Source organism: Terrapene carolina, unplaced genomic scaffold (assembly GCF_002925995.2).
Source record: "Terrapene carolina triunguis isolate 2854851 unplaced genomic scaffold, T_m_triunguis-2.0 Scaffold782, whole genome shotgun sequence".
Classification (NCBI taxonomy): Eukaryota; Metazoa; Chordata; order Testudines; family Emydidae; genus Terrapene; species Terrapene triunguis.
Window position 1 is genome coordinate 387,039 of NW_020665133.1, and position 20,621 is coordinate 407,659.

Below are 20,621 nucleotides of genomic sequence, written 5' to 3' on the forward strand. Positions count from 1 at the left end.
ATAATTATCCATTGTTATTCCAAACCATCTCACCTCTGATGTTTATCCTGGCACACAAGGAATGAAAGGGCACGTGGGCTGGGAGCTAGTGGCTGTGATGGAGGCTCCTTTTCCCTTTCCTATGTGAATTTACTCTCATTTTGTAACCTATCCAGCCTGGAGCTTCTGTAAGGACTGCAGAGCCAGCAGCCGCCTGATGGCCTTGCCACCTGCTAACAATCATGCTATACTCATGGTCCTGTAAACATCCCTTCTAAAGAAACACAAGCTACAGAGCTAGTCATTCCCTGGAAGAAGAGACCTGGTTCCCCTTTAAGACTAGAGTTCCTATTACCAGTGCAACCTAGGTAAGGCACTGATGCGCCAACACAAGCTGGGCTGTATCACCCAGTATGGCCCACCTAGGATGGTCAGAGCCCGAGGCACAGATGGGGTGATACAGTCTAGGCTGCATAGCCTCATAATGCCCACCCATCACATATTAACTTATTTATTATTTTCTTCTACTGTCCACGATCCAAAGAATAAAAAGTACCATATCTTTTCCAGACAGCTGAGTGAGCGCTGCAGCCTCGGGACTCCTTCAAAACTTGGGAGGAATTTGTCTTTCATGAAATCCACTGGTTCCCCCTTTATGGTCAGTGCTTTCCCATATTGACACCGTGCTTGGCTGTTCTAGAGATGTCCTCGAAAATCAGAGCTGCGCAGGGACTGTATCCCATCTTTGCTGTCTCTGGGATCTGCTGCACATACAATTTGCACTGGCTGTTTCTCTATGTTCCAGAACACAGTGCAACTGCATGGGAGACCTCCACTTGCTTGTGGCTGCTTGAGCCATCTTGGTTCCAATCTAGAGCTGGCTTTCTGATATGTCTTTGACTCAGGCATTTCCACTTGCTCCATTTGCACCCTTAACGCAGTGTACACCTGCTCCTGGCCCCCCTGTGCAGTCTTTTTCCTACCCCACCCCTAGTGCCGCTCCTGTTCCCCTGTGGATGGGGAGCAGGTCCTGCAGGCTGAGGGTTGGGAAGTCAATGAAATGGGCAACAGCTGCATTCAGAACCAATGTCCTTATTGCACGTAACTCTGGGCCAGCTGAGTGGTCAGGAATTCAGTGGCCCTGGAGCACCCCACTGTCTCTTGCTGCTGACCTGGAAAATGAGATTACTGAAAGCCTCGCTGAGTATGAGTCTCATGGGAACCTCCCTTCCTCGTGCCCCAGGATGGGCTTTATGATTGCCAGGGGCCAGGCTTCCTGCCGGGACTGCAGAACGGAGAGGCCAACCATGAGTTGCCTTCCCAGAGGGGGAAGATAGGTCAGGCCACCTTCTGAATGCCTGGGTCCTCCTTCAAGTGCAGTGACGTGTTTATGCCTCAGGCCAGTCCTGGGGGGCGGCAGGGGAGCATGAACGGTGATATTGCCGTCTCTGGGATTTGCTCTGTATTATTGATGTTGACGTTAAGGTGGAAGATGCCCCAAACAAGCCCTTACATCCCACTTCCCCTCCCACTATGTCTGTGCTTCGCACTCCCCAGGCCCTGCCCCTCCTCCCCACTGTGATTTGCTTTCTCAAGTTGCCCCACTCCCTTGTAGCTGATTGGTCTTTACAGATCCCTGCCCCTCTAGGGCACACTGGGCCATGGAGCCCAGTGCAAGCCTCACTACGGCGCTATGGGTAGCGGTGCCCCCTGGGACTGTGGATCCTGGATCCACTGGCCTCAGGGAAGCTCCAGCCCTTTGTTAGTTGTGAATGTTAATGAGCAAGGCAGTGAATTACACAGACAAGTGCTGGGGAGGTTTTCGGAGGGGTGGGAAAGAAGGGGCACCTTGCCCTCCTGCAAAGCTCTGTGCTGGCCTGGATAGCCAGGGCCCTGCCACCAACACCAGCTGCTACCACCCCAAGACTTGGGCTCTTAGCTGTTGCACCTCATTGTGCTATAGGGGACATGCCAAGAAGTGCCCCTTTCCCACCCTGTTTTCAGCTCAGCCCAGGTGGAAGGCAAACCCAACGATAATACGAGGGGTTTCCCTCCTGAACACCCCATGACCCTCCCCCTAGCCCCAGGTGCTTAAAGCCTGGAGTTCAGATCAGGGACAGATTAATCTGGCAGATGCTGGCTGGATTGGCAGCCTGAACTGGTGCATGTCTGGGCACAGAGTGCTAGATCCCAGACCCTGGCCATGCAGACGCTGACTCCCCAGCTCAGCTATGTTCATTCTAGGCAGCTGCAAGGAAGAGATGGGAAACCTTCCACTCTGCAGAGTCCATGCCCCTGCCTACAAACACCCCCTCCATGCCCCACGGCCAGCCCAGGGTGAGGGAATGCCCGAAAGATCACTCCAGAGAAGCTGCCTGAACGTTCTAATGGCAACTAGCAGAGGTTCTCTGGAGAATGGTTCCACTTTCACTTCCCCATGGCTGGGTGGGTCTGGGAGAAGCCCTGGGTTTGCTTGTGCAGAGAGAGGTGGGAGTGGGGCTGGTGGTGGGGGTCAGACGATGAGGGGGCTCTAAGAGCCATCACTGGTGGGCATTGTTGAGGTCCAACTCATTCATGGTCTCTTCCAGTTGCTGGATTTGCTCCTCCGACTTCTTGTCTGGCAGCAGAACCTCCACTGTGTAGCTGACCTTCTTGGCATGGAGGTAGCTGTAGGTGTTGTCAAACCGCAGAACATCTGCAGGAGGAGGGGAGAGAGGTTACTCCACACTCAGTGCGAAGGAGAGATCCATGGGCACTGCCATGGACAGAACCAGACCTGTGAATGTGTGTAGTTATTTTGCCCATTAGTGGCTGGAGGATACAGATCTGGGAGATATCAGCTCCCCAGAGGGAGGTTGCATTAACACCCTATTGGTATTAAATATTCATAGAGCAGTTTTTAAACTAAGGGCTGGGGGAAAGCTGACAGGCGCGGAGGAGCACATGGTTCGGCTGGAGGCATCCCTTAGGGGAGGATCTATTAATGGAGATGCTCTATGTCCTAGTAAGGAGGAGAGGATGGAAGATGATAAAATATGGGTAGGATCTGATGAGAAACAGTCAAATTTAAAAGATTCCCATTCAATTACATCATGTAATGGCAGACAGCTAAAAAGTGACACTTTTTAAAGTGCTTATATACAAATGCTAGAAGTCTAAATAATAAGATGGCTGAACCAGAGTGCCTCATATTAAATAAGGATATTGATAAAATAGGCATCACAGAAACTTGGTGGAATGAGGATAATCAATGGGACACAGTAATACCAGGGTACAAAATATACCGGAAGGACAGAACAGGTCGTGCTGGTGGGGGAGTGGCATTATATGTGAAAGAAAGCGTAGAATCAAATGAAGTAAAAATCTTAAATGAACCAAACTGTACCACAGAATCTCCATGGATAGTAATTCCTTGTTCTAATAATAATAATACAGCAGTAGGGATATATTACCGACCACCTGAGCAGGATGGTGATAGTGACTGAAATGCTCAGGGAGATTAGAAAGGCTATAAAAGTTAAAAACTCAATAATAATGGGGGATTTCAACTATCCCCATACTGACTGGGTACATGTCACCTCAGGACGGGATGCAGAAATAAAGTTTCTTGACGCCTTAAATGACTGCTTCTTGGAGCAGCTTGTCCTGGAACGCACAAGAGGACAGGCAATTCTTGATTTAGTCCTAAGTGGAGCACAAGATCTGGTCCAAGAGGTGAATATAGCTGGACTGCTTGGTAATAGTGACCATAATATAATTGAATTTAACATCCCTGTGGTGGGAAAACACCATACCAGCACAACACTCTAGCATTTACTTTCAGGAAGGGGGACTACACAAAAATGAGTTTAGTTAAACAGAAGTTAAAAGGTACAGCGTCAAAAGTGAAATCCCTGCAAGCTGCATGGTAACTTTTTAAAGACAGCACAATAGAGGCTCAACTTAAATGTATACACCAAATTAAAAAACTTAGTAAGAGAACCAAAAAAGAGCCACTGTGACTAAACAAAAGAAGCAGTGAGAGGCAAAAAGGCATCCTTTGAAAAGTGGAAGTTAAATCCTAGTGAGGAAAATAGAAAGGAGCATAAACACTGGCAAATGAAGTGTAAAAATTCAATTAGGAAGGCCAAAGAAGAATTTGAAGAACAGCTAGCCAAAGACTCAAAAAGTAACAGCAAAATAAAATTTAAGTACGTCAGAAGCAGGAAGCCTGCAAAACAACCAGTGGGGCCACTGGACAATCAAGATGCTAAAGGAGCACTCAAGGACGACAAGGCCATTGCGGAGAAACTAAATGAATTCTTTGCATTGGTCTTCATGGCTGAGGATGTGAGGGAGATTCCCAAACCTGAGCCATTCTTTTTAGGTGACAAATCTGAGGAACTGTCCCAGATTGAGGTGTCATTAGAGGAGGTTTTGGAACAAATTGATAAACTAAACAGTAATAAGTCACCAGGACCAGACGGTATTCACCCAAGAGTTCGGAAGGAACTCAAATGTGAACTTGCAGAGCTACTAACTGTAGTTTGTAACCTATCATTTAAATCAGCTTCTGTTCCAGGTGACTGAAGGATAGTTAATGTGACGCCAATTTTTAAAAAGGGTTCCAGAGGTGATCCCGGCAATTACAGGCCTGTAAGCCTGACTTCAGTACCGAGCAAACTGATTGAAACTATAGTAAAGAACAGAATAGTCAGACACATAGATGAACATAATTTGTTGTGGAAGAGTCAATGTGTTTTTTTGTAAAGGGAAATCATTGCCTCACCAATCCACAAGAATTCTTTGAGGGGGTCGACAAGCTTGTGGACAAGGGGGATCCAGGGGATATAGTGACTTAGATTTTCAGAAAGCCTTTGACAAGGTCCCTCACCAAAGGCTCTTAAGCAAAGTAAGCTGTCATGGGATAAGAGGAAAGGTCCTCGCATGGATCAGTAACTGGTTAAAAGATAGGAAAAAAGGGTAGGAATAAATGGTCAGTTTTCAGAATGGAGAAAGGTAAATAGTGGTGTCCCCCAGGGGTCTGTACTGGGCCCAGTCCTATTCAACATACTCATAAATGATCTGGAAAAAGGGGTAAACAGTGAGGTGGCAAAATTTGCAGATGATACAAAACTACTCAACATAGTTAAGTCCCAGGCAGACTGCAAAGAGCTACGAAAGGATCTCTCAAAACTGGGTGACTGGGCAACAAAATGGCAGATGAAATCCAGTGTTGATAAATGCAAAGTAGTGCACATTGGAAAACATAATCCCAACTATACATATAAAATGACGAGATCTAAATTAGCTGTTATCACTCAAGAAAGAGATCTTGGAGTCACTGTGGATAGTTCTCTGAAAACATCCACTCAATCTGCAGCGGCAGTCAAAAAAGCCAACAGAATGTTGGGAATCATTAAGAAAGGGATAGATAATAAGACAAAAAATATCAGATTGGCTCTATATAAATCCATGGTACACCCACATCTTTAATACTGCGTGCTGATGTAGTTGCCCCATCTCAAAAAAGAGATATTGGAATTGGAAAAGGTTCAGAAAAGGACAACAAAAATTATTAGGGGTATGGAATGTTTTCCGTATGATGAGCGATTAATAAGACTGGGACTTTTCAGCTTGGAAAAGAGATGACATGGGGGGAAATAAAATCATGACTGGTGTGGAAAAAGTAAATAAGGAACTGTTATTTATTCCTTCTCATAACACATGAACTAGTGGTCACCAAATGAAATTAATAGGGAGCAGGTTTAAAACAAATAAAAGGAAGTATTTCCTTGAACTCCTTGCCAGAGGATGTTGTGAAGGCCAAGACCATAACAGGGTTCAAAAAATAACTAGATAAATTCATGGAGGATAGGTCCATCAATGGTTATTAGCCAGGATAGGCAGAGATGGTGTCCCAAGCCTGTGTTTGCCAGAAGCTGGGAATGGGTGACAAGGGATGGATCACTTGATGATTACCTGTTCTGTTCATTCCCTCTGGGGCACCTGGCATTGGCCAGTGTCGGAAGACAGGATACCTGGCTAGATGGACCTTTGGTCTGACCCAGTATGGCTGTTCTTATGTTCTTATTTAAATGGCCATGTATGAAATAGTTCTATATAAAGAGATTAGATACAACTTTGCAGGAGTCTGACGGCTCCTTCTTTGCATTTAATTCAGCAGAATCGGTTCCCAGGGAGAGCCCAGAAAACTCCTCCTGGAAATCCTGCTGAGGTGCTAGTTTACAGAGTAATCCCAGCAAAGGCTACTTATCACCTGACTGGGTTTCTGGTTGAACTGGCTGATTCTGTTACATGGGTAAGATCAGGCAGACTAATGAGCGAAGCATTCTGTATCTGCGATGCAAGCTGATGTGGCCTTTAGAGTTATTCAGGCTTAAATAGCCAGCTTCATTTTTCCCACGTCATCCAGCCATTCCCCAGCCCACATGAAGTGGTGTCAGTGACGCCTTGGGCCAGAACAGGCCCTGGGTATTGACAGGGCAGAAACTCATGCTCAGGGAGGCATTTCCAGCTGGCAGATTAACTTGCAGCTGGAGGGAAGCTCCGAGACTGGCCATGAAATTAGCGTCTCAATTACCTGGGGAATTCTCTGTATTTTCTTTCCATAAATGCTGAGAGAGATGGTGCCCTTTAAGCCCCAACTCCTCCCCCCAGCAGATTCAGCATGGTCTCTGCAGCCAACAGATGGGGAAGTTCCCAGCGGCAAGGGAGAGGGAGCCACTTACAGACGCCAGCCACTGAACAGGTGAGGGAGCCATCCTCGGGCACCAGGTGGGCATTGTAGCGTTGGTTTGGAAGCACCTCCGTCATCTCGCCAGCTCGCTGCCGCTCCCCGATTCTAGTCTTCAGATAGACTCCAAAGCCCACGTCGGCCCCTTCGGACATGAACTGCCACCTGGCGGGACGCAGGCCTTAGACACAGGGGGCTCCCATGACCCCTTCCCCTCATAACCACCCCACCACAATACAATGAGGCTGGCCTAGACCTTGGTACCACCCCGCAGCCTGTGGAGCTGACCCAGACGTTGCCATCCATCCTCCCCTAATACAGTGGGACTAACCCATGCCTCAGTAACTACCCCCACACACATACTCAGTGGGCTCACCCTGACTTCAGTGTCATGCCTGGGTAGTTGGTATGACCTAGAACTCATTAACCTTAGTTAGCTCATCTGACCCAAGGTACCTTCCTATCCCACCTCCGTCTGAGTAGGTGGGCTGGCCCAGGTGGCCTCAGTAACCCCCTGCCCCCAAATGGCTGGGGTGACCCATGTCTTGGCACTGCCCCCCTCCCCCCATTCACCCTCACGCAGCCCCTGTTATCTGCTCATCCCAGGTGGGGCCCATGTGTTGCTGGTAGCCCCGGGGACAGCTCTGCACCAGCTCTCCCTACCTGAGGACGCAGCCTGGGAAGAGGATCTCATACTCCACCTGGTGGGAGGAGCCCCGGCTCACTACCACTAAGTGCTCATACTGCTGCTTCAGCTGGTCCCGCACGTAGTACTTCTTGGGGATGTCACCGCCGTAGTTAATCTGGATTGAGACAGAACCAGGCCCTGAGCCACGAGGGCATCACCCCCCCCCCGACATCGCTCCTACCCTGGGATCACAGACACAAGAGGACTGAGAGGACTCCTGCATTGGAGTCCAGAGGCCTCTCCCCTGCCATGTCTCCCACTGGGCTCCCCAGCTGGAGGCTGCACTAGCAGAGCTGGGCTGAGACTGGAAGAGCGGTGGCTGACACCCCAGCATGGAAGTGGGGGATGCTGGTGTTCAGGATGGGGTCACTGTACCTTGGTCACACACTTGGGGTTCCCATCTGGGTCCCGGAGGGTTCCCCCATACACCACAGGGATCTCCTCGGGGGCGATGTACTTCTGCAAGACCTCCTTCCAGTTTGCTGGCAGAAGAGAGAGGAGCAGCGAGGTTACATCTGCAGGAGCTGCCCTCTGGCTAGAGAGCTGAAGTGGGGGGCAGGGGGACCCTCTGCTCTTCCGGGGTCACAGGGCGGAAGGGAACACAGGTACCTACAGCACGCTGAGCTCCTTGGGGTGGGGGAACAGAACCAGAGAGGTGAGGGGTGAAAAAGATCTGTTAGCGCTTCCAGTCCCTCCCTATGTCTTTCCATCCCAGCATGCGAGCACTGGGAGTGGTGATGCCATGGAGCTGGGGTGGCGCAGTTTCTGGCGTGGTGGAGACTGGCTTGGCGCATAGCAGACCCACTCATTAGCCGTCCCCCACCTTAGCCAAGACAAGGAGAGGAGGGGTGGAGACAAGTAACGCTCTCTGCTCCGCAGGGATCCTGCCAAGGAGCTGAGTTAACCAAGGGAAATGGAACCAACATCAGCCTTGTAGTTTGACCATGTCTGGCCAGCTGAGCTAAGAAGTGCAGGGAGCTCAGCACAGAGCACATGGGTTAGGAGCCAAAGGGTGAGTCCCTGGCAGCGATCTCCAGTGCTCAGTGCACAGAACACACAGCACTAAAGGCCAGGACAGTGATGGCTGCCGAGCTTGTCCCTGCTCCAGAATAGGCCAGGCCCGAACATTTGGCTCCACTCTCCGCCTCGTGTCATCACATTACAGCTGAGGTCCAAAGCCAGCCTGGGCTAGCAGGGATCGAACACCATCCCCATGGCCAATGGCTGGAGTGAGCTGGCGCCTGTCAGCCCAGCCCCGCATGACACAGACGTGCGTATAGTCCTGTGACAATGGGGAGGGATCAGAGGCGCTGGCCAAGGTGCCTTATTAGCATAGGACGGTGTTATCCCAACAGCACCTGGCTCTGGCCCTCTGCGACTGCCTGGACCCCTGCCTAACCCAGCCTGCCAGTTTAGAGAACAGCACCCATCTCCTCACTGGCTCCCCGGGGGCAGCCTTAGCAGACAGGCCAATGACTGAATGGGCCATGTAGAGTGACCACCTGGCTCCCACTGGAGGGGCTACGCCCTCAGCTCGGAGGAGAGAGACAGTGAGCTCTTGGGGGGAAGGCGCTAGAGTGGGACTCAGGAGAGCTGGCTTCAATTCCCAACTCTTGGGCAAGTCACTGAGTTTCTCTGGCTCTCAGTGCACCCCTCCCCCCCCCACCATGAAATAGGGCTGAGAACGCCCCCCTTGGGTTTGGCTTGTCTGTTCAGTCTGTAAGCTCTGGGCCGGGACCCTGCTGGTTATTATTAAATAATAAGAGTGAAGCTCGAGGTGCATTGGCCACAGCTGTGGACTCCACTCCCCGTGGCTCTCAAGCCAGTGTCACACCGTGAAATGCGCTGAGTTTGGGTTGCCACCTCCTTCCCTCCACTGATGCACATGGGGCTCAACTGAATGATGGCTTTTTGCTTCCATGGCATCACCAGTGGCGTGAGCACTGCCAGCCTGGGAACAGGGTTTGTTAGCCCAGTGGCAGCACAGAGCCAGCAGGGGGAGCTGTCACACTGGGTTTTGTTTCAAGAAGAAAGCCAAGAAGTGGAGAAGGAAATACACAGGTCACAATATTGGGTGTTCCTGGCTCACCTGACTGTTTCCCTTTAATAGCAATGGATTAATGATCTGACATTTCTTTATCCTTTTAACACAAGGGTTCCAAGTAGGGCTGTCAATTAATCGCAGTTAACTCATGCGATTAATGCAAAAAAGTGAATGGGGATTAAAAAAATAATTGCGATTAATTGCAGTTTTAATCGCACTGTTAAATAGAATACCAATTGAAATTTATTAAATATTTTGGATGTTTTTCTACATTTTCAAATATATTGATTTCAATTACAACACAGAATTCGAAGTGTACAGTGCTCACTTTATATTATTTTTTTATTACAAATATTTGCACTGTAAAAATGATAAAAGAAATAGTATTCACCTCAGACAAGTACTGTAGTGCAATCTCTTTATTGTGAAAGTGCAATTTACAAATGTAGATTTTTTTTGTTACATAACTGCACTCAAAAAAAACCAATGTAAAACTTTAGAGCCTACAAGTCCACTCAGTCCTACTTCTTGTGAAGCCAATTGCTAAGGGCACGTCTTCACTACCCGCCCGGATCGGCGGGTAGAAATCGATCTCTCGGGGATCGATTTATCGCGTCTCATCTAGACGCGATAAATCGATCCCTGAATCGACGCGCGTACTCCACCTCGTCAGGAGCAGTAAGCGGCGTCGATGGGGGAGCCGCGGCGGTCGATTTGCCGCCGTCCTCACAGCGGGGTAAGTCGAATAGGATACTTCGACTTCAGCTACGCTATTCGCGTAGCTGAAGTTTGCGTATCTTACATTGAACCCCCCCAAGTGTAGACCAGCCCTAAGACAAACAAGTTTGTTTCCATTTACGAGAGAGAATGCTGCCCGCTTCTTATTTACAATGTCACCTGAAAGTGAGAACAGGCATTTGCATGGCACTTTTGTAGCTGGTGTTGCAAGGTATTTACGTGCCAGATATGCTAAACATTCGTATGCCCCTTCATGCTTCGGCCACCATTCCAGAGGACATGCTTCCATGCTGATGACGCCCATTAAAAAAATAATGTGTTAAGTACATTTGTGACTGAACTCCTTGGGGGAGAATTGTATGTCTCCTGCTCTGTGTTTTACCCGCATTCTGCCATATATTTCATGCTATAGCAGTCTCAGATGATGACCCAGCACATGTTGTTCATTTTAAGAACACTTTTGCTGCAGATTTGACAAAACACAAAGAAGGGACCAATGTGAGATTTCTAAAGATAGCTACAGCACACAATCCAAGGTTTAAGAATCTGAAGTGCCTTCCAAAATCTGAGCGGGACAAGGTGTGGAGCATGCTTTCAGAAGTCTTAAAAGAGCAACACTCCGATGCGGAAAATACAGAACCCAAACCACCAAAAAAGAAAATCAACCTTCTGCTTGTGGCATCTGACTCAGATGATGAAAATGAACATGTGTCAGTCTGCACTACTTTGGATCATTATCGAGCAGAACCCGTCATCAGCATGGACGCATGTGGTGGTTGAAGCATGAAGGGAATATGCATCTTTATCGCATCTGGCACGTAAATATCTTGTGATGCCGGCTACAAAAGTGCCATGCGAACGCCTGTTCTCACTTTCAGGTGACATTGTAAACAAGAAGCGGGCAGCATTATCTCCTGCAAATGTAAACAAACTTGTTTGTCTGAGCGATTGGCTGAACAAGAAGTAGGACTGATTGGACTTGTAGGCTCTAAAGTTTTACATTGTTTTGCTTTTGAATGCAGTTATTTTTTGTACATAATTCTACATTTGTAAGTTCAACTTTCATGATAAAGAGATTGCACTACAGTGCTTATATTAGGTGAATTGAAAAATACTATTTCTTTTGTTTTTTACAGTGCAAATATTTGTAATAAAAATAAATATAAAGTGAGCAGTGTACACTTTGTATTCTGTGTTGTAACTGAAATCAATATATTTGAAAATGTGGAAAACATCCAAAAATATTTAAATAAATGGTATTCTATTATCATTTAAAAGCATGATTAATCGTGATTAATTTTTTTAATCGCTTGACAGCTCTAATTCCAAGGGCTTTACAGACTATGTACATCACTGCACCAGCCTTTGGGGAGGACCACAGGTGACAGCTGTTTACAATCATTCATAGCACCACTAGGCAGTCCTGTAGGACAGGCAGTGAAGGGGGGTGGGGGAGATTTAGGGAGACAAGGTGTAGCCCTGAAAACTGAAACTTGGCCAGGAGGGTGGATCGATTTACAAAGAGACTCACAGGCAATTAAACACCCCAGCTCGGTTTTACATTTCATCTGAAATATGGCCCTTCCAGTAGCGCGCTGCCCCCTAGTGCCACGCAGGGGCATTGGCAGCAGCACTGCCACCGCATCACTCACACCCGCCTCAGTCTTCCTGGGAGGTCTCCCATCCAGCTGCTGATCAGACCCAGCCCCGCTGAGCCAGTGAGATGTACGAAGACGCTTTGAATGGGTTCATTTATCCTGCCCAGCACTGTGATCATCACGAGACCCTCCATGCCCAAATGTAACAACTCTCTGTGAATGGTGGGACTGGGGCATCAACTAGCCAACAGGAAGCAGCAGTCTGGTGATGTCCCTGCACTGAGCAGAGGGGGTTAGACTCATGCTGGGCAGCAACTTCCCCTTAGAAAAGGGGCTCTGGGACTGGGGGCCTGGTCATTGGGGGCCCATGGGCTAGGCTGGGAGAGGAGGTGCAAGGCAGGGATAGAGGGCAGGGTCAAACTCACCTCCCAGAACGACAATCTTCTTACGGGTGTCTTCGCTCAGGAAGTGCTTGATGAGGTTGTAGGCCACAGGGAAGAGCTTGGGAGCTGCAAGGATGGTACAGAGAGAACATAGCATCATGGGCAAGAAATCCTTCATACCATCCTCTCACCCTGGCCTTCCACCTCCTGCGCCACCCCCTGCCAGGGATCTGCAATGCCTTCCTCATGTCTCTCACCGATCCCTGCCATGCAGCGCCAGTGCTGTGCCAATGTGATAGAGATGGGAGAACAACATACAACATGGCCAACAACATTGTGCATCTCCTGGGCTGACTGTGGTGTCTCCTACTGGGCCATGGCACAAACAACCATGCTTCCCCAGCTGGATACTAGCACTGTACCCCAGGTGGCAAAGGTGGAGGGTCTGCACAGAGCACCCTCCAGACTGGGTGTTCCGTGTTTCTGTCCCCAGGGGGCAGAGACGTGCATGCAGCATCTCCTCCAAATGCAAGTCTGCTGTCCCAGCTCACACAGTTGGGCGGGGAGGGGAAGCATACAAGCCTTGTCCTGCCTTGCAGTTAAACCCACCTTTAATTACAAACAGGCGCTTCAGGGTCTCGGGATAGTTCTCCTCAAACATGGACAGAAGCTGTGAATCCAAAGGAGCTTGTCAGTCAGGGAGACAGAAACCTATCCCAAGCCCTCCCTGCCCCCAGCCAACCCCGTATCTCATGTCTGGGACCTTGCCTCAGCCCCCACCAGCCAGCCCTGGGCTGTAGTAGCAAATAGCTGTGCGGGAGGAGACGGAACCAGATCCACATCCCTCCCCAGAGCCAGATCAGACACCTGCACAAAGCTTGCAATGATTTCAGACAGGAGACAGCCCTTCCCTGTCTCTTCCTCCCCCTCCAGGCTTCTGCACCAAAGGAGAGGTGTTCTGGTTGCTTTAAACCCCAGTGACCCTCTCGTCCCCCCATCTGAATCCCCCCCCCCCCCCCCCCGCCAGAAACAGAGAGGAACAGAAATCAAAGAGCAAAGGCCAGTCATAAATACAAAAAAAGGACTGGCAAGCAATTCAAATCCAAGTTCCTCAGGAAAGAGGGATCAGTCTAGGACAGGCTGTCAGGGAGCCCCCAAATTCAGATCCACAAAAGGGCATTAAAACATACACTCACTAGCTCTGCTGTCATGGGGGAACAGGGGGAGAAAAGAGGCCAGTGCACCTGTGACTGGCCAATTGACCCCTCCCCATCCCCAGCTGGGCTTAAGAGAGGGCACCTGGGCCCTAGAGGGGAGGAGACTGGGAGAATCGGCCAGCTGGTGGGGATGCAGCAAGTAGAGAGAGCTGTGTGGAACAGCACTGCTAGTGAGAACTGACCAAAGCTCGGGACCCCTGAGGAGTTTAAGGCTCAAGCAGTGGCTCCTTGGCAAATGGGGAAGATCCAGCTTATCTGGGGAAGTTGAGCCTGGACTCAAGAGGGTTGGTGTGGGAGGGTGGATCCCCCTGGCAGGGAGGCCTGGGGAGTGGGACACTGGGGAGCTCTCTTGAGGACACCTGATGGGGGCTGTGGAGACTGGCCACTCTCAAGGGGATGGCCTGGAGAGTGGGGACTTGCATCAGGGGTGAAAGGAACTGGGAACAATGTGCTGCTATGGAGTGGGTGGGTGGAGGTGATTCCCCTGGAGTGGGGAATGGAGAAACCACGGTACCTTTATATTTACTGTGCACATTGGAGAATTGCTTTAGGGGAACTACTGCACTGGTGTACGTGAGCAAGCTATACTCAAAGTTGGGCTTGGTAGTGCACACTGAGAGATGATAATCCTTTCAGGGCTAGACTAAAAGGGAAACTGAGGCTAGGCATGCCTGTTGTGTCGCAGCCTGCCCGTGAAAGGTGCCCTAGGTGGGGTCACCCTATGACATCTGCAGAGAGGAGAAAATTCACCCCTGTGCAGAGGGCTATAGCACCCGTAGGGCTGAAGCGAGACTCATGCAGTGCCCAGGCCCTGAGCAATAGCCCTCTGCATGGGGTGGAATTTGACCCCGAAAGAATAACACTGTTAAAGCCTTTCCATGCTTATTAGAACCCCACAACCATAGGGGAAGGCATATCTCATGATTTCTACAGCAATCTCATGATTTTTGGGGCCCTGACATGATTTTTCAAATGGTTGGGGGTTGGCCAGTATTGAAGGATAAAACAGAATCATTCCAAACCAGCTACGCTGGAAGGCACCATCAGCATGGCCAACCCCAAATAGTCAACAAGTCATGAGTGAGATCTCCCAAAATCATGAGATTGGCTTGAAATTCATGAGATTTTAAAAAATAACTTGGAATTATTTATATTTGCTTTCTGGGTTTCTTTGAGCCTTTAGGGATCACGTTTTTGAGGTTTTTTCCACTGCCATAAGGGCCAGAAACTATTATTTTGGTAAATGAGAGCTGAGATTCTCACATATTCCCATGACTCCAGGAACTGGGGCTTTAAGAAAAAACACCAAAGACTACAAGACACACAATAAAACTCTAAGAGTTGGCAACATTGGAAAACTACCCAAACTCCATGGATTTTGTAGGAACAAGAGAAGCAACCAAAGTCAGCCTTCAGCACCTCAAATCTAGAAGATCGGAGAGCCAAGGTAAGACATCAAACACTCCACTGAACGCATCCAGGAAGCCTTTCTAAAACTATCTAGCCCAACCTTCCAATTCAGACACTTATCCAAGATGTAGGTGTGTGCACACTGCAATCAGGAGATGTAATTGCAGCATATATAGCATACCCAAGCTAGCTTTGATCTAGGTAGATCAAAGCTAGTTTGCCCAGGTCCCCGGGTACATACTGGAGCAGCTGTCAGCTTCACTTATTGCTACTCGAGCTAAATCAAAGCTACGTCTGCACATGCTGCAATCCCACCTCCTGACTGCAGTGCAGCCATGTCCTTTGTCAGCTGGGCTAGTTAACCCGATAACCAAAAGCGAGGCCCTCAGCGCAAACATCTACTGAGGTATCTGTGATCCTGTCACATCCTCAATAAGAACAATACTGGGTCTGGCCAACGCCAGTGTAATCCATGAAAGTCCAGTTGGATTCCTTCCCGGGAAAGGAACCACCAACGACATATTTTAGCCTGTAGACACTCGTTAACAAACAAACAGAGGAAGATCTATTTGCCTCCTTCATAGACCTGAGGACTAATCCTTAAATCACCATGAAGTGGACTTGTGGGGAAAACATATGATCTGAGGAAACCCATGCACCAGACCATTCTGCAGGATGGAGAATAAGCAACATGTAAACAGAGACCCCCTCCCCCGACCCCTACCTCCTCACCTCTCCATACGCCTCCACGGCTGGCTTCCAGAGATGCTTCAGGCCCAACCCCTCGCAGTCATAGATCATCATGACCATCTCAACCCTCTTCCCCAGCTGCAAGAGAACAGAGCAAGAGGATTCAGACAGACACCATTCCAACCATCTGCAGGGTAACGTCCCAGGGAAACACAGCCATCTTCAATCAAAACTCTGTTTTACTATGTGATGGGTTTTCTCCTATTCGCTTCCTGCTTGGGCCCTGGGGCATAGTGCCTTCCTGCATGACCCCTTGGGCTGTCATCCTGGAAGAGTGGTGTATGTGGCTCAGTAGGGGATGCTCTCCTGTCCCAGCACAGGCCCCAATGCTCCAGCGTGGTGACGGGGCACTGCAGGAGATCCTATCCTTCAGGCGGCCATCTAAAATTCCAAAGCTGTTCCAACAGTGCTGGGCTATTAACACCCAAAGTCCTGAGCATATTCTAACACAGGCAGGTAATGTACATTCTGCCTCCCTGAATTCCACCCACTGTTTCAACTGGACACAGTTTTCTTCTTCACTACCTGCTCTGAGATGTTCTGCAGTGTTGCTGTGTGCTGTTAAAGAGCTGCTCTCTTCCATCCCAGAGGTGGCTGCATTTCAGTGGTGGGCAAAGTGGTCTTGGTACAGAGAGCCTGTAATGCATTTCAGTTACTAGGATCCTAGCCAAGTCTGAATGCTGGTTTCTCCTATGCCCTGCTCCGGCTTAGGACTCTAAACCTCAAGACAGAAAGTCCCTGGCCGCTGCTACAGGCTCCTTCCCTGCCCTGGGCTCCCCAGGCCCAGATGACAATGACTCATGGAGGCAGTGAGGTCTCACCTTCTGGGTCTGCTTGTCACACTCCTGCAGCAGCATCTCGCAGTCACGGTACTTGTTTTTGAGCAGATCTTGTTTGGAGGCTGATAAGAGGATGCCTTTGGCATCGAGGGGCCCAATGATCTCGTACCAGATGGGGCAGCCATCCCGGTCATACCCACACATCCCCCCAGACATGTACTTCTGAATCACCTGCACAGAAGAGATACAGGCCTTAGAGTCCCTCCACTAAGCACAGCTGTTCGCAGGCCGCACCCAGAACAGGTGTGGAAATCCATCCCCGAGGACAGGAGGGAGAGGGCAAATGGGAACTCACCTCCGGGGGGCGCCAGTTGATGATGTTGTCAGCATCCATGTGCTTCCGAAACTCAACATACTGTTAAAACAAACCAGAGGGGAGCTGTTGAGAGTGGGGGGAAACAGTCTGGATAGGGTGACCAGATGTCCTGATTTTATAGGGACAGTCCCGATTTTTGGGTCTTTTTCTTATATAGGCTCCTGTTACCCCCCACCCCCGTCCCGATTTTTAACATTTGCTGTCTGGTCACCCTACGTCTGGGTCACTTTCAAGCAGGGACAGGAAATACAGGAATCTGTGTATGTCTTCCACCCTCCTCCGATGAACACTGACATTGTGGAACAAAACTCAGCAAGGCGAGGAGCGAGGTATGGATTACACGGCTGCAGCGTCAGGAAAGATCCTGCATGTAACTGACAGCTTCTGTCCAAAAGGGACTCAGGACTGGAATGGAGGCGGGGGCAGGGGGCTGCACATCAGGACTGTGGGGCATCAGTAGAGCTGGGTGTGTGTGGAGGGTAAGGCTGGAGCAGAAGGCTGGAGCAGCAGGCTGGGTTGAAGTGCACCCTCTGCACTGTGCTGGAGACTCAGGGCTGGAATAGCAGGTGGTCCCTTCTGGCCTTAAACCCCCTGTGACTCTGTGAGAACAAGACAAGAAGGGGTGTACTGGGGCGAGGGGGTGGGGCAGCAGGAAGTGAGGAAGAGGGGGAAGGAATGTATATCTTGTATGAAAAACAAGATAAGAGCAATCAATTAAATAAATACTTCAAAGGCTTCTGGTGTGAGCTGGACTCTGTGGAACCAGAGGCTGGGAGTGCCTGCCGTGTAGCTAGGGGGCCTGGACAGGTTTATGAAAGGCTGCACACATGGGATCATGGGCTTGGATCCTGTTGGAATCAGCATGTGTGTGCAGAGCGGCGGGGAGTGCAGGGGCACAGGGCTTGGGGACTACTTTTGTTCTCTCCCCTCCACCCCCCTTTGGGATGTAGAAACCCCAGGGACAGGGGCTGGGAGGCTCTCTTACCTTCCGGACCATGGCCTCGGATTTCTGAAGGTCGAAACATCGAGCTGCAACAGAACGGGGAGGTTATGCTCGTGGCCAGGCCCATTCTGTTATTACCCATCGTTCAGCTTGCCCCAGGGAGTTCCTGCTGGCAGGCCCGGCTCCAGGCACCAGCTTGTCAAGCAGGTGCTTGGGGCGGCCACTCCGGAGAGGGGCAGCACGTCCAACTATTCGGCGGCAATTCGGCGGACGGTCTCTCACTCCGGCTCAGAGCAAAGGCCCTTCCGTTGAATTGCCGCCGCAGATCGCGATCGCGGCTTTTTTTTTTTTTTTTGGCTGCTTGGGGCGGCCAAAACCCTGGAGCCGGCCCTGGCTGCTGGTGAATGATGCCAGCACGGCAGCACTGCGGGCTGGAGCACAGCGCCGGTGAGGTACAGGAGCAGCAGGAAAAATCAGCCCCTGAGTTGTTCCTGGCCCCTCAACCAGAGGGACTGAACTCCTGGGATCAGTCCATGTGATCCATGCAGTCCATGGCTTCTCAACTGAGCTGCCACTATTGGAGTGAATAGCACCAGCTGGGGTGGCAATTTGTTTTATGTGGCTATCTGCCTGCTGCAAACTGGGCTGAGACCCACCAACTCATTGCACACAAGCCACCTGCCTGCCATCAGATGCTGATGAGTTCCAATCTCCACCACCACTACCTGGGCTGCATCCAAACCAGAGACCTACAAGGGAAACGTTCCTTCCCGTTATTATTCTGCAGCCAGTGATGCCAGCAACACTGGGGCAGCCTCTGGGCTTCCAGGGAGATGTGCAGAGGTCACTGACTGCTGGACAGTTCTGCTGACATTGCACAGGATGGAATAGACTCCAGCTCCCTCTCACTTAGCTGAGTTAGCTCCGCAGGGCTAGCAGGAACCAACAGATGGCCACGCTTTCCTGTCATGGAAGCCAGGAGCTCTGAGTCTGATACATGCAGGGAGCAACAAGGGGCCTGGAACAGGGTGACATGCCCCTTTAAGAGCTAGAGACCTGGGACCAGCCATCCTTAGTTACCAAGTAGACACACCTGAGCAGGAACTAGGTGATTCCCCTAGAAGATACTCCTGCGGGAATTCTGCACCACTGCGCATGCACAGAATTTATGTCCCCCGCAGATTTCTTTGCTTCCCTGCAGAAAAATGACTTTCTGACAGGGAAGCTGTGATGGAGTAGGGAGTATTAACCTGGTAATGTTGCATGGGAGTTTTACTAGTTTACTGTCTTCTGCTAATACGGGGCGTGCCTCCATTTCCCTGGGGTACTGCACCAATACTAGATGGTGATTGGAAATAAGGGTGTGACTTCACTGAGGGATGATACTTGATGGCCAGCATGTAAGCGATGGCGGCTGCCCTTCGTAACCTGAGCCCAGGAAGGGGTTGGGGCCAGGTTACACCTTCTGTCTGGGAAAATGGACAAAGGCTGGAGGGGGGGGCAGGGGTGTGGCTGGGTGAGGCAGCAGGAAGGGGTTTCGGTTTGGAGCTGGGGGGGGGACACGGGGGGAGGCCCAGAACCTGGGTCTGGGCTCTCCACCCGCTAAGAGGGATCTCACTGAGGGGTCCTGTTTTCTGTACCTACAAGCTCTATTTTAGACTGTGTTCCTGTCGTCTAATAAACCTTCTGTTTTACTGGCTGGCTGAGAATCACAGTGAATTGCAGGAAGTGGGGGGTGTAGGGCCCTGACTCCCTCAGACTCTGTGACAACTGGTGGTAGTGGTGGGATGTACTGCACCCCGTGGATGACACTTCCTGCAGTAAGTGACTGGGGAGCAGTAAAATGAAGGGGGATTAACAAGAACCAGGCGTGCTGAAGGCTCAGAGAGGAGCGGTTTCAGGAGGCGGAGGAGTTACACTTAACCCCTGGGAGTGTGTGACCAGCGAGAAGGACTGTTGCAGTAACGGGGTCCCCCTGGGGACTGCAGTAAGCGGTTTCAGGGGTGGAGGAGTCTGCGGCTTGACCCTGGGAGAGAGGTGGTGACCTGGAGAAGGGCTGGCACAGTAGAGGTTCTTCCTGGAAACCAAGGGGAGCTGAGAGCACACAGGCCTGAGAGTCCACAACAACTTGGGAACAGCGGAGAGATGTATAACCATCTCCTTAAGAGGGACCTTGTAGAGCTGTGCAAGGAGAGAGGGCTTCGCAGAGAGAAGGCCACCAAAGCACAGATGGAGGAGGAGGATCGCTGAGGGAAGCAGCCCAGCAGATGCAGTGCCGGCACCGGTGTCTGTCCCAGCTGGGAGTGGTCAGACTGCTGCCGAAGGCACTCCAAGGCCCCTCCTACTTATGGCTAGGGGAGTGGCTAGAAGCAGCCAGGCGAACACCGTGACCCCCGCAGCCAGCAGGGGATCCTCACGGCCAAGCTCCCCTGTCGCTGGAACTGAGGCAGCTGGAATGGGAGAAGTAGATAAAACCTTGAGGGAGCCATTTAGGGAACTAGGGTAAAAATCTGTCTGGGGATTGGTCCTGCTTTGAGCTGGGGGTTGGACTAAATGACCTCCTGAGGTCCCTTCCAACCCTGATATTCTATGAGAAATATGAAGGATAGCTCAGTGGTCTGAGCATTGGCCTGCTAAACCCAGTGTTGTGAGTTCAATTCTTGAGGGGGCCATTTAGGGAACTGGGGTAAAAATCTGTCTGGGGATTGGTCCTGCTGTGAGCAGGGGGTTGGACTAGATGACCTCCTGGGGTCCCTTCCAACTCTGATATTCTATGATTCTAAAACTGAAAGAGCTGGAGGATTGGGAGAAACAGCGGCAGCATGAACTGGAGTTGGCAAAGTTGAGGAGCAGAGAGCCCCCTGCTGCAGTGAGTGAGTGGGTACCCAGGACTACATGGAACTTTGATAAGCGCATCCTGTCCCAGTTTAAGGAAGGGGAGGACATAGATGAATTCCTGCTGGCCTTTGAGAAGGTCTGC

General features: G+C 50.4%; 1 protein-coding gene across 3 annotated transcripts in view; it reads right to left on the reverse strand.

Moving 5' to 3' along the window:
- Positions 1–922: 922 nt before the first annotated feature.
- SEC14L2 (SEC14 like lipid binding 2) overlaps positions 923–20,621 on the reverse strand; it is a 47,801-nt gene continuing 28,102 nt past the window's right edge. For 2 of the 3 annotated variants that reach the window (XM_026660454.2, XM_026660455.2), the window contains 10 exons: positions 17,684–17,727; positions 16,678–16,737; positions 16,365–16,553; positions 15,526–15,621; positions 12,776–12,836; positions 12,209–12,292; positions 7,779–7,885; positions 7,379–7,518; positions 6,711–6,880; positions 923–2,674 (listed from right to left, as the gene is read on the reverse strand). In XM_026660454.2, coding sequence (XP_026516239.1) covers positions 2,520–2,674; positions 6,711–6,880; positions 7,379–7,518; positions 7,779–7,885; positions 12,209–12,292; positions 12,776–12,836; positions 15,526–15,621; positions 16,365–16,553; positions 16,678–16,737; positions 17,684–17,727 — 1,106 coding nt within the window. In that variant the 3' untranslated portion in view covers positions 923–2,519. Of the gene's footprint in view, positions 2,675–6,710; positions 6,881–7,378; positions 7,519–7,778; positions 7,886–12,208; positions 12,293–12,775; positions 12,837–15,525; positions 15,622–16,364; positions 16,554–16,677; positions 16,738–16,992; positions 17,241–17,683; positions 17,728–20,621 lie in introns of those variants that run through there. The other variant, XM_026660456.2, reaches the window with a different exon arrangement.